At 30.3% G+C, this 13,173-nt stretch overlaps 1 protein-coding gene across 6 annotated transcripts in view; it reads left to right on the top strand.

The window, feature by feature from the left end:
• Positions 1–13,173, top strand: part of LOC125068642 (apoptosis-stimulating of p53 protein 1) — a 237,704-nt gene that overhangs the window by 148,543 nt on the left and 75,988 nt on the right. Inside the window, exon 1 of one of the 6 annotated variants that reach the window (XM_047677900.1) lies at positions 5,748–5,768. The exons of the other annotated variants lie outside the window; for them this stretch is intronic. Coding sequence (XP_047533856.1) covers positions 5,766–5,768 — 3 coding nt within the window. The 5' untranslated portion in view covers positions 5,748–5,765. Of the gene's footprint in view, positions 1–5,747; positions 5,769–13,173 lie in introns of those variants that run through there. 6 annotated transcript variants of the gene reach the window in all.

Here is a 13,173-nt window from a genome sequence, read left to right on the forward strand (position 1 = left end):
AATATACATACACCCAAACACACACACGCACGCACGCCCGCACGCATGCATTCTCGCACACATACAAATAACTTATCGAAATTAATTTCAATGATATTAATTTATTTTGAAATATATTTTAACATATAATTATTTAACTATACGTACACATATATAACTAAAATAGTGAATATGTTTCATATAAAACACTTAAAACCGGCTTTATCGCATTTACGGTTCTATTAAGGAATATTAATTAAGAAATATTCTGTAATTATATAGTTATTGAAAATAAATTATATAAATTCCAATACACTCAGCCTTTTTTATAAAATAACGATATAAATAACATTCGTTTTATGTTATTTATTTGAGTAATGTGAGTCAGCTTGCGACTAAAAGAGACGCTAAAACAGATACGCCGACATATTTTATATAGTTAAAAACTATATATGATATAATGAGGTTTAGTATTCGTTTCGCATGTACTGATCATAATTGAACTTTTATTAACACATTTCGTGAATGACGCTGCTTGAAATTATTACGTATATATTACGAGGTGTGAATCAAAATAAATTCACCACGAGAATTAATTTCAAATATTTTTTTAAAGAAAGTGTCACATTTGTCCCAATAATCATTTATAAAACATGTTATTAATTTTTTTATTATTAGTATAGTAATAAATTTAAAACAACTATTAAAATATATATACGTTATATAAATAATTCAGATCCTCAGTATAACGTGAGTTAAAAATATTCTGTTTTAGAACTTTGTTACATCAACCTAACAAAACCTTTGGCTAGAACTTGTTATTAAATTCTCTGAGAGTAAAGTCGACATAGTTCTAACACACAATAACTTTACAACCGACCAAGTTAAAATTCCTATCATAAAAACCGTTCAAACAAGAGTGACGTTGCGGAGTTTTCTCTGGTCTTTTTTCCGTCGTATTTTAAAGGCTGGTTTATTTGGTATTCACGCTTATATACTCTTTTTAACTTTCTATATTTATTTACTGAAGTTCAATAATAGTCTAAACAATCATCAAATAAAAGCATAATTAAAACTTAGGAGACTTGTTTTGTGTAATGCCTAATTAAAAAACTACTAAACGGTATACATAAAACAAATACAACAAACGTGATTTAAAAAGGTATTATTATATAATATATAATTATAAAAGTAGCTGCGCTTTGTAATAAAACCTATATGAGTTCGTACTTTATTTAACACTTACATATTTTCGTTTAAATATTCCGTAATATTTATACCTCAAAAAGACAAATTGTAAACTCAAATGCAAATTCTTTCGTAAAAAGGAAAGAATCCTAATACCATTTTTAAATTTCGAAGCCGATACTAATAGCATTAAAAATGGTAACGGGTATAAGATCCTTTTAAATCGGCGCCATTCTCCGTTATCCACGATTTCTCTAAGTGGTTCCAGAAACGTCTGCTTTCCATAAAGTCCCTGATAAGGGTTAAGGGCTATCGAGGACCTGTCTCGCTTACTGACATTTTTGAGATCTTTCGAATTCCAACGAGTCATAAATAAAGATTGGATTGCTGTTGTAGCCAATAGCCTGGTAGATCTCCATAAGTAACAACTCTATAATGTTATACGTCAAATGTAATACACAGCCTGTTACGAAGGGTTCGGTTAGGACAGGATTATGTTTTCATAATTAGGAGTAAAGGTCAAACCGCACTATTGCAGATCGCGCGGCATGGGAGCGGCACGACTGACAAATTATATTTGTAATGATTGTTATGAAACCACGTCGCAACAATGCGGCAGAGCAGCGGTGCGGCGCGGCCTGGCATAGTCCCCAGGGAATATACTGACGTGCGTCGCCGCTTTGCTGCCGCTAATTCGACATTTTTAGTATCGCGACAGTTCACAATGACGTCACTTAAATCGCTCATATAGTTTGACAGTTTTTTAAAATATAGGTATGCAGACGAGCAAATGGACTAGCTGGTGGCAAGTGGTCACCACCGCACTTAGGCATTAGCGATGTAAGCAATATTAACCATTCCTTATAACCACCGACCGTGGGAACGAAGATGTTATGTCCTTTGTGCCTTGTGGAATATAACAATACTAAGTATTGCCGTTTGGCGGTAGAATATCTGAGGAGTGGGTGGTAAATCCCATTACGCGCTTACAAAACTCCCAACTAAAGTGAAAAATCCGATTCCTGATCTGTCGCTGCAGTATATTGCGCATATAAAATGTTGCGCCGATCTAACGCTGCGTTGCGCCGTTATTAATAAAAATGTTTATTTATAAAATACTTATTAAATTAGTATGACAAAAAAATTAGTTTGATAAAAATGTCGCAGAAATTCTTGATAGTGCATATTTATAATAATAATAGTTATATTCTTCAAATCGATTCAATATTACCCTAATTTATTACTGATTAAGTACAAAAGTACAAGACAAAATAATTTATTTAATACATATGTATTTATATAACAGCTTTATTAATCTTTATATGTATGTAACTTAACTCCTAAATATATGTAACGTTCGGAATGATTTCAATTATTTTTTTGTTTGTATTTAAGTAGGTCCCTGGATGATTTAGATTAAACCTACTTGAGGTTGTTTCTAGACTTTATGTTCGTAACGTTATTTTTTTTTTTTATTTCACCCTGACTATATTTAACTATACAGAAGCCAGCAAAGTTTCCTTCAAATAACATAAGAAGTAAACCAAAATATATGGATGCTGAAATCAGTGTTAATAATAATTATTGTAGAGATCATGACCACAAAAATAACATGATATTAATCCTCATCGACACAGATGATTCCGTAGTATTCTATAATATACTTGTATAACTTGACGTAAAACACTAATGACGAATATTTCTTTACTAAATCTTGATACTTGTATCCTTCGTACTGCGAAGTTACCTAGTATTTTATAAGTAACATTCGCGGCCGAATAGTTTATTTTTCAAAAACAAATTTCCTAGAAACGCCAGTATTTTTTTCTCCGTATGCCATCAAAGTTTTTGCTCATTGAAAGCCAGGCTCATTAGGTTTCCGATGAATGGTGAAAAAAAAAAATGAAACATTTGAGAACTTACCGAGAAAGGGGCGGGTTGAAAGCAGATTGAATATATGTCAGGTTTCTGTCATAAAAACTTTGACTTTGAGAGTGATTTCTAATTGAAATAAATTTAATAACCACAAATAATATACATTTATTTAATTTTCTCTATAAATGTAATATGATTTTAAGTGTAGCTGTGAGCTAAGACTGTATTTACCCAACTTTTACAGGTCATTAACCAACATAGGTTTGCATTTTCACTCCATTGCTCTCACGCCCTTCAGATATAGGTAATTTATTACCTATTAGTGATAATCGAATATTTCATGCAGGAAGTATTTGATCTTACTCGTAATGCTAAAATAATATACATATGGAGAAATGGTAAGCCATCTCTATTAAGAGGGATTAAAAACTTTCTCTGAAACTAAAGTATATTTGTCGTTACAAATAAAATAAAACATAAAGGAAAACATGTATAGCATTGGACTCGAACCTTCAAAATTCACAAACATTGAAAACTCAATGAGCGATCCTCTGGTCAAACAAACAACCTTCAAAGGCTCACAACTCTCCAAGTAAACAAAAACTTGTTTAACGTTCATAAAGTTTGTTAAGGTATCCAATAGTATACTGCACGATATACATATAGAATTATTAATTTTAAGACAAATATCGTATTTAAGTTTTTGTGATTTTGAGTATACTTTTATTTTCATATTTATTTTTCATTTTCTCCGGCGTACCTTTCTTTGTGTTTTAATTACAGATTCGATTCCAGATGCGTTGCAATTATTCGTATATTTTTTGAAATTATAATTTTTTTTTCAACTAGTATTACGTTTTTATATAGTAACTATGTGTAGTGACTGTCTTATGTTGTTAAAACCTTCGAGATCTTTCGAATTCCAATGAGACATAAATAAACATTATTTTGCTGTTGTAACCAATTAATTCGACTATGCAGTGCGTCTCTGATGTTTGCAGAAACTGCAGATTGAAGATTTTTCAAAAATGCAGATTTTAGTGAAATGTAATATGAGAAAAACTCGCTCCAACGGTTTTGTGTCTTATCTGAAAAATTGAGTACGTTTACTATAAACGTATATATATATTTTTTACTGCTCATATAGAAAAATAATGAGTAGCTTACTAACATTTGAATTGTTCAAATGTTAAATATAATATTTATATTTATTGTTATTTAAAATATGAAATAACACTATTGCAAACATACATATGTCTCAACAAATAAACGGTCTACATATTTGTTTATTACATCGAGTCTATTTAAAATCGCTGAATCTTTACGTACGTTATTAATTATTATAATAAAGTTTCAATGAATTTCTAACATTGACGAAGAAGTTTTGGGTTTAGTAATTAATTATATGAATTGAAATAAGATTTGAATAATATTAACAAACTTTAACTTTCTTTTGAATTACTAACACTAATAAAATTTAGCATTTGAATATGATAACATTTAGAAACTCTATAGAATGTAAGGTACAATAATAAGATTCGAATGAATTAAGATGTATGATAAAGCTACTAAGATTAGACTATAGCAGACTTAATTAGGCAAGACAACTATGTCGAAAAGCATTGAACGATTGATGAAGACTGATGAAGTAAGTTACGTACTTTGTTATTGGCCTATGTTTGAATAATGATAACGGGCCTAAGCTTAGGTCATATAATCTTAAAACCATCTATTTATATCCAGAAATATGAAGTCAATATCCAAACAATATTCCAATTAAAAATAATATTCATATATTTTAATTTTCTTGTCATAAAATGGTTTATGTAGATTTATTCTTAATCGTTTCGAATAAGCTTCGATATTACGACTGGTGATAAAATTTGTTTTACAGTCGGGCAAATGTTGGGTTTTTTGTCATAAACCCTCAAACGGTACTGTCCAAATTAAAATAAAACTTTTTTTTACGGTTTCGATAAGTTGGTAAAAATATCCTTTGCGTATTATCTTTACATTAAAATATATCAAAGATATTTAAATTAATTAGACATTTCATTCAATATAAAACCGAGTACTTTGAGTCGAACGTTTATTATTGTAATGAAAAATTTCTTTTCAAGCGATGGTAAAGAATGTTATTTTTAATGTAACCGTACTTTGTTTTAATAAATATATTAGTATTTCTATGTAAAATATTTGATTTTATATAACTGCCTGTAATGAATAAGCAATTAATGCTTGTAATTTAAATAGTAAAGTATTAAAGGTAAAACAGATTTCCTATCCAATTTGTTTCACGTCCCTGAATTTGCATTTTAAATGACATAACTTAGTTGATTGTACGAAGGCCTTTGTGTAAAACGGCCTCCTTCTACACATAACGTGAGACAGTATTGGGACGGCAGACGGCAATGTAATGAGGGTACTTTACTAAGAGAGATTGACAATTCTTATCCCTGGCGTCATAGCATTTAAACATGCCAATACTAGAAACCATATAAAAATATTTTTTTATCATATATATCGTCTTATCTGAATGAAATCTTCAACAACTTGATCAATTTGTTATTGACTATATTTAAATTTTAGTTATAAGATATAAATTTATATATTAAATAAATATATCTAATGATCTTATTGTATATATTGAATAAACATGTTATAAATAATAAATTTAATGTGAGTTTTTTTTTATTTCAGGTAATTACGCTGCTTATATTTGAATGGTAATTAATATACATTTTAATCAATCTCGAAGTCTACATGTGTTGAAAAGCAATCTTTTTTTATGCAATTATCATGATTTATATGGCGGCCGTGAAATTAACGACAGGTGTAAATAAGAAGATGTCAAAAATACCACAGGGAATACAGCAACATTCCTCTTTTAGACACGTCTAGGAGCGGCCGACAAAGTTCATAATAACATACTTTATGCATCGATAAAGCCCTTATCTGCGAGCACCCTTTTCTCAATAGCACATTCTCGGGCACACTATAGATACAGTATATATGATTACAATAGTAAAAGTCGACCTTTTTCTGTGGTTATTACGACCGTTTTTCCTTTTTGCTCTGTCTAGAATTATCTGATTTACGATCAGGTGTGGGCGCTTGTCGCTCGCTTCTCGGCTATTCAATTTGCACAAAGTGGAACACCTTTGGATTCGCATGCCACAATAAATGTGGCGGTCTTTGAAATCAACACACGATGTATATAGATCACTTTGAAGTTCTAATATTCATTTTTTGGCAATAAGATGTGGTTGAAATTCACATTCACAATGGTCGTAACTACCACAAAAACTTTGCTTTGAATACATATTTTCTTTTTGCGGAAATTTACATAACAAGCGTATTCACTACGAAATTACTTGAGTGTGTGTTTATAAATATACTTTAACTTTCAATGTTTGGTATTTTAAACATGAAGTAACAAAACTTCTCCAACGTTTATTACCTAGATCAGTGTAATTCTGCATCGTCTGAATTCAAATTGTGCTGAAGTTCTTCGAGCATTTGCAGCCGTCTGTATATTTGTAGCACAAGAATTTAATTTAGCGCAGCGATTTTAAAAGTACTTGGTGAATCGTTATTTTTATAATTCTTTTATAATGTGTCCTATTTATTCGAATTTTATAAAGAAAGCTATTAAATAATAAAATTTGTGCTACATTTTAGTTATCTTGATTACCAGTTAAAAGTTTCCTCCTCGTCAGTGTAATAGATAAGTACAGATAAACTACAGACGGAGAAACAAACATCTATAGATAGCGTCCTTCCTAGTGCTCATTAGAAAGCAAACAAACGAGGGTAGGACCCATTCAACGTCCAAGTGGGCAATTGTAGTTACTTGTGCTTCTCGCGTTCCTTTATAATTTTTTTCTAAAAAATTGTGCATTTTAGTCAGGAAGAGAGCGGGAGGGGTGGCTCCGAGCTTTCATTGTGAAGTCAGCCTGTGGCATTCGCGCTAGTCCACGTCAATTCAGTAGCTTCTAGCCCTCGGCGAGGGGCGGTTGTACGTCCCGACGTACCCGCGGTACGGTTTGACGATCTCGCGAACCGAGAAGTGAAGTTTGTAACGTTAGTTTTGCTGTCGTATTTATTTACTAAAATATATTACTCGTGTATATTTTAATATATCTGGAAACCTTCGAAATATTATTTGATCACTAAAATAAAATGGTTAATTAACTCTTCGATTCTTAAATAATTTGAGTCAGTGGGACTTGTTTGGTGTTTGCTAACCGGAGCGTGTTTTGAAACGATTGATAAGGGAGATAAGTCAAATACATAGAATTTATTCGAAGAGAGAACTTGTTAAGAAATAACCGGCGGTTGCAAGACCGGGTCTGAATAAATAAAACCTGGTAGATACTTCATTTCTTATCTTATAAACTATGTATCGGTGACATTGCTTTAGGCACTTTAATTTAAATATTAATTACCATTTAACTTGGTAACATTTAGATAAAGTTTGAACTTATATTGAAACTTCGTTGCAATAACTTAAACAATATATCTGTAAAAAAGACGTTTTAAATGAATGCAATTAATATAGCCTAAAACTAAAATAAAGGTTTAGTTTTATTTACAATATGAAATAGACTAAATAATCAATGCAATAAGGTCTATTTTTCTCTATTCATGATTATTACTGAGTGAGCAGGTAGATAAAGATGTATTCATTCGGTCTCCACATGTGACTACTTGAACTTTTTGGAGTTACTTTGATCCGAACGCTAAAAGGTATACTTTTTTCTAAACATGTTTGAAATGTAAAATTTTAAACCTTATTAGCAACTTCGACATTCCAGAAGATTCGATATAATTTTATATAAGTATACTAATTGTATTTTATAATAACCTAAATCATTTAAAAATCCTGGGAGTGAATAGTATTTTCTTTCTTCAATATGTATATAATCTATTAAATAAATATATTTTAGGCTTATAAAATGTATTTCAGTTCAGTATATCAAACAAATTAATAAAAAGGCCAATGTTCGATAAGAAGTGCTGTTATTTTATAGACACCGGTAATATAAGATGTATAATCTTATTACATTGTATTATTGGTTTCTTAAACGTTATATCGGTATGTCGGTAACGACAGGCTTACTCACCCTTCATACTCACATATGAAATATTACTTTGGCGGTACAATTATTGGTTGCGGGCTGTAGTCAAAAAATCAATTTCTTTTGTCTTTATCGATGTCATATAAAGCGGCTTCTTGGCACTATTAATATATAAATATAACACACCGCAAATATCATATTGTAAAGGACTCTCATTTCTTTAGGAAAAATATAATAAGGCTTATAAATAATTGGCTTGCGTATAAATGACTTCAAATGTTATTTGACGTATACATTTTCTCAAAATATATTCAAACAACGATTTGAGTTTTGAAATTATTATTTTTTGAAATATATCCAATTTATTATAATATCGCATAGCAAAAGCAAACAATAAAGCTAAGTTAAAAACTTTACTTAGTATTCACTCATTTGTATTACTTAATAATAAAAAATACGTATTACACGTATTGATAGGCAAAAATCTACTACCTTCTTCATAAAATACTGTCCCTAGTAACCGGCGATTGCTCATCTTCTAAAGATTCCATAGTTTTCTAAATAACCGTTGGATCACAATGTTACCTAAAAGTTTTTATAATAAATTTATTTAAATTTTGGAAAATTTCAATAATATAGTTATGTAATCCTGTATAGTCGGCTAACACGTTTTAAATGCCTGTCATTAATAATAATTACTTCGAAATTTCTAGAATAACTATCAAATATACATTTAGTACATAAGCGACAGCAACATTACGTTTAGTCAGTTTTTATATGTTTAAATTTACTTTTAATTTAAGTTTTAGTCTTCGATCACTAATGGACCCAAGTTCTAAATTGCGTTGAAAGATTATTATAATTAGATTAGAAAAAGTTAAGGAACGAAGAAAAGTGTTCGAATAAGGTATTAGGAATTTATAATTCTGATAGTAAATTCTTTTTTAAGGACGATATCAACGAACCGAAATTTGACATCCATTCGAGATATACATTAGAGACGTCACAGTGCACTTACATGGGTACATCCCATTATTAAAACATTTCAAACGCATTTGAAGTACTGTGCTATTACCTAACTTATCAAACAATCATCATCATCACATGGGAGCATTTTCATATTAAATATTATTAAAAAAATAATTTAAATTATTTTTTAACAATAAATAAAATCAGCTTGCATTATTAACATAAATAAACAGCAAAATGGTTTTTGAAGACATTTCGAATGACGCAAATATCGCTAATATGTTTCGTACAACGTATATGCAATATAAAACGGACTTTATAATTGTGTATGTATCGACTTTGATTAAACCTAACATTGTATTCGTGTATTTCCTGAAGCAATATACAAGATCGTTATCTTGGAAATTGAAAAACCTTTCATCATCATCGTTGTGAAAACGTCGTAAAAACCATCATCGTTGTGATCTATGCATACATAAGACTTGGGAATAATTATTTTTTAATATTTAATTGCAAGGATAGGCATGCATAGATTAATCCGCAGTAACTAACCTAGATGTTATAACCTGATTGTAATTATCAATGCAAGCGTTTATCTTTTATGAGCAAAGGAAGTGACTGCGCAACTCCCAAGTGTTTAAAGTCGCATTTAACTGGGTTATAGCAAAACTTCACTATAAAAATAACTACAAGTAATTATACACGTACAGTGTAAAATTAATTACAAATAAAATTCCTTTCTGCAAAGTTTTATCTCAAGAGCAAAGTAAATATTTCTGAACTTGTCCATTGTACGATGAATATAAATTTCTTACAATAATTATAATTGTGTCATAACTAAAAGTACAGTTTTTTTTTTTAATTTAATATTCCGACTCAGGGGCGTCAGTAATTAAACAACTAAAAATTCGTTGCTTTGTTGTCGCAATTTCCTAATTAATTAATATAATATCTCTTATTAATTTTATATCCTATTTTGAATTAATTACTTGATATCGCTTAAAATTCCGAAGCCATGCTATGTGTTCAAATTATGAATATAAAAAAAAACAACAATAAAAAACAATACAAACTTACATAACAATTTGTACTCGAATGTTGCATGTTTAGATTCAATTGATAATATGACCAAGAACAAAATGCTTTATTCTTTTATATCTTAATACAAAGTTGAAGTAAACTCTCGGTATAAATATCATGAAGGGTTCTCAAACAGAACTCACTCTTTAATCAAAATTTTATCGTATTTAATGATGATCTGCTTATCCACTTTAGAAGTTGACTTCTTAAGCTCCAAAGGGAATATCAAACAAATTCTCTTAGTCTTCAGTTTAGCAGAGTTTAGTAAAGTTGTGAAAATTGTATTTAATTTTATTACTTTACAAAACTACATATCATACAATAAAATCTAAAAACATAATATTTATTATATCTAAACGGACGTAAATGGTAAATTTTATATTTCCTGAAACCTTTCTTATTTAAAATATTTTGTCTTAGATTCGTCTTTCCCTTAATATTCTAAGGGTTCAAACTGCATGGGTCAAAGTCTCCTTATTAATGGCTTGGTCGTGCGACATACATTTTTTTAATTACGTGACACTCGTACATTAAACGAATTTATTTTTCTAATTTCGGCTACGTAGTCCCTCGATCGATCAACCTTCAGGCGTAATTACGTCAAAATTTCTTTGTAATTACATTACATGCCTTTTATGTACGCAGAAGTTAACATTAAGTTAACATACTATATTTTCTCACTCTCTGCTTCTCTTCCGTAAGAAAATCTTTTGCATTTATCTATTTTGTATTGACTATAATTAATAATCATTTTTTAAAAAAATAATAGTCTATGTCCTAAGAGGTTAGTCTTAACTTAGAAGGAAGAAAAATATACTTAGAAATTTTAAGCGAAAGCAGAAGAGATTTCCAATCAATGGTCTCGTACTCTGTGCAAAATAAATTTGAGACCTTGACCGTTACCTAAAGGGTTCATGCATGATTGATAGAAATGTCTATATTTATCAAGCTAAAACTATATCCGCGATGCCCGCTTGGAAAATTGAATATTTTTTATCTATACACGTCATGCGCCCGAATGAATTAATATTTTCTGTAAATTTTAAGGCACAAACCGCTTCAAGTCTCTGTCGGGTATTTACTTCTATTTGATATAGTTTTACATTGATATATAATTAGTACCGAATAACAATATAAAATAGATAAAATAATGCTAGTTTGTGTGATAGAACAAATAATTAATTTCCCTAGTAATTGTAATAGTCGATATCATATCTTAGTTGAATAGGTCTTCTAAAAGTGATCTGGATATGTAACCAAACCTACATTTTCTTTCCCTCGAGATAAATGGAATCTATCTATTCGATTTACATAAAGGACGAGATGAGTTCAGTCAGGTTTGTATTTGCCTTGACAAGTGGCGTATAAGGTCACGTTGTGTTGGAATTGAATTTCTGGTTAAGGTTAATATTTTTTTAAGGATTCTTTTGCAAATAGGCTAACCGATAGCATGTGTTGACCCCTGTCTATGTCAATGGCAATATAATTTAAATTACGTGTTTCGAAAAAAAAAAAAATTTGGAGAAATATGTTCATTCGTGTTTTTGTTCCTTAATTTGGGTCTAACGTGATTGATAAAGAATATCGTGCATTTATAAATCACGTTATGTAATTTTACAAGATTTTGAAGAGATTGAGATTGAAAGAGGCATAGTTATAAATAAACATTGTATACGTCGGTTCTTTATAAGACATAGTGTCGAAATTCTTGAAGCAACTGACATACAACAAGCTATGTCGGTATTTTTTCTATACTGCACGTTTTTTCAATCGGGATGGCCTAGTCGTGAAACTTAACCGATGATTCTGAGTGCACAACTAAATTCATGTGCTTAATTTGTATTTATATTTTATATCTACCTCGGCGGTGATTTGAGAATGAGAAAACCTGCACGCTTTGGATGAGAATCTGCCACGCACCAACGCGCTTTGAAGCAGCGTGGTGGATTAAGCTCTTAACCTTCTCCTCAAATGGGAGAAGAGGCCTTTGCTCAGCAGTGGGTCATTAACAAGGTGTTATTTTACTTTTTAAGTCACATCTCGATGCTTTCTCTCCACCAAAAACACACAGAAAATAATTTATTATAAACATATATTAAGCACCTGAAATCGCATTGGTACTGGTCTCTCTTTAAAAACAGAAACTTTTCTAAGAGTAATGTACTCTATCAACTACACTGTACCGTCACTACGACAACATAATACCGTATAATGCCTTTAACATTCTGATGTGCAAAAACAGGAGACCGCGGCCTCTTCCTTTCGCTAATTGGTTTCGCCTTCCTCTCTTTATGATGTTTTAAACTAATTTTCATAAATAACATTCTTGGATTTCAATTCAGTATTTGTGTCCTTCGATAGACAATAAAGTGTTTATAAATCAAGTTAATGTTGAACGCAAGAGAATTTGTTTACACAGGCCGCCCTAAATCTTCATAACAACACAATCAAGCGAATCGGACCAACTCTGCTGAACTAATTCTGCGCGAAGATGACATGCAGAAAGTTACTTGTTATTAAGTAACTGTTAATTTAATTTGAATTTTTAGTATATTATATGTTGTAATAATCCTAAAATTTTTAAATTAACAGCTGTTACTATATTAGTTGTATACAAAGTATTTATATTTTGTATGTATTTAAGGGAAACTAAAAGTCTTAAATCATTATCGGTGTCGTTAAAATAATGTTTAATGTTAAATACTTTATAAATATGAATAATTTTTTTATTTTTTTGCGATTTTCGGATGAACATGAAAACAATGAATAGCTCAAGCTGAATTATTCAGTTTGTTTGATTCACGAACAAATACAGTAAAATATATTTTTATGATGTCGTTTGAAAATATAATTTAAAGCGAAGAGATGTCGTGAACGTTTCATTTGTCAAGGACGAGGACATCTGAGGCACGAACTAAGTGCTAAGCGCTTTTAGTTTCGCTACCAAACTGAATTTTATCAAAATACTCAACTGTCCGCTCAAACAAAATACAAACTCTGC

Source organism: Vanessa atalanta, chromosome 14 (assembly GCF_905147765.1).
Source record: "Vanessa atalanta chromosome 14, ilVanAtal1.2, whole genome shotgun sequence".
NCBI lineage: Eukaryota > Metazoa > Arthropoda > Insecta > Lepidoptera > Nymphalidae > Vanessa > Vanessa atalanta.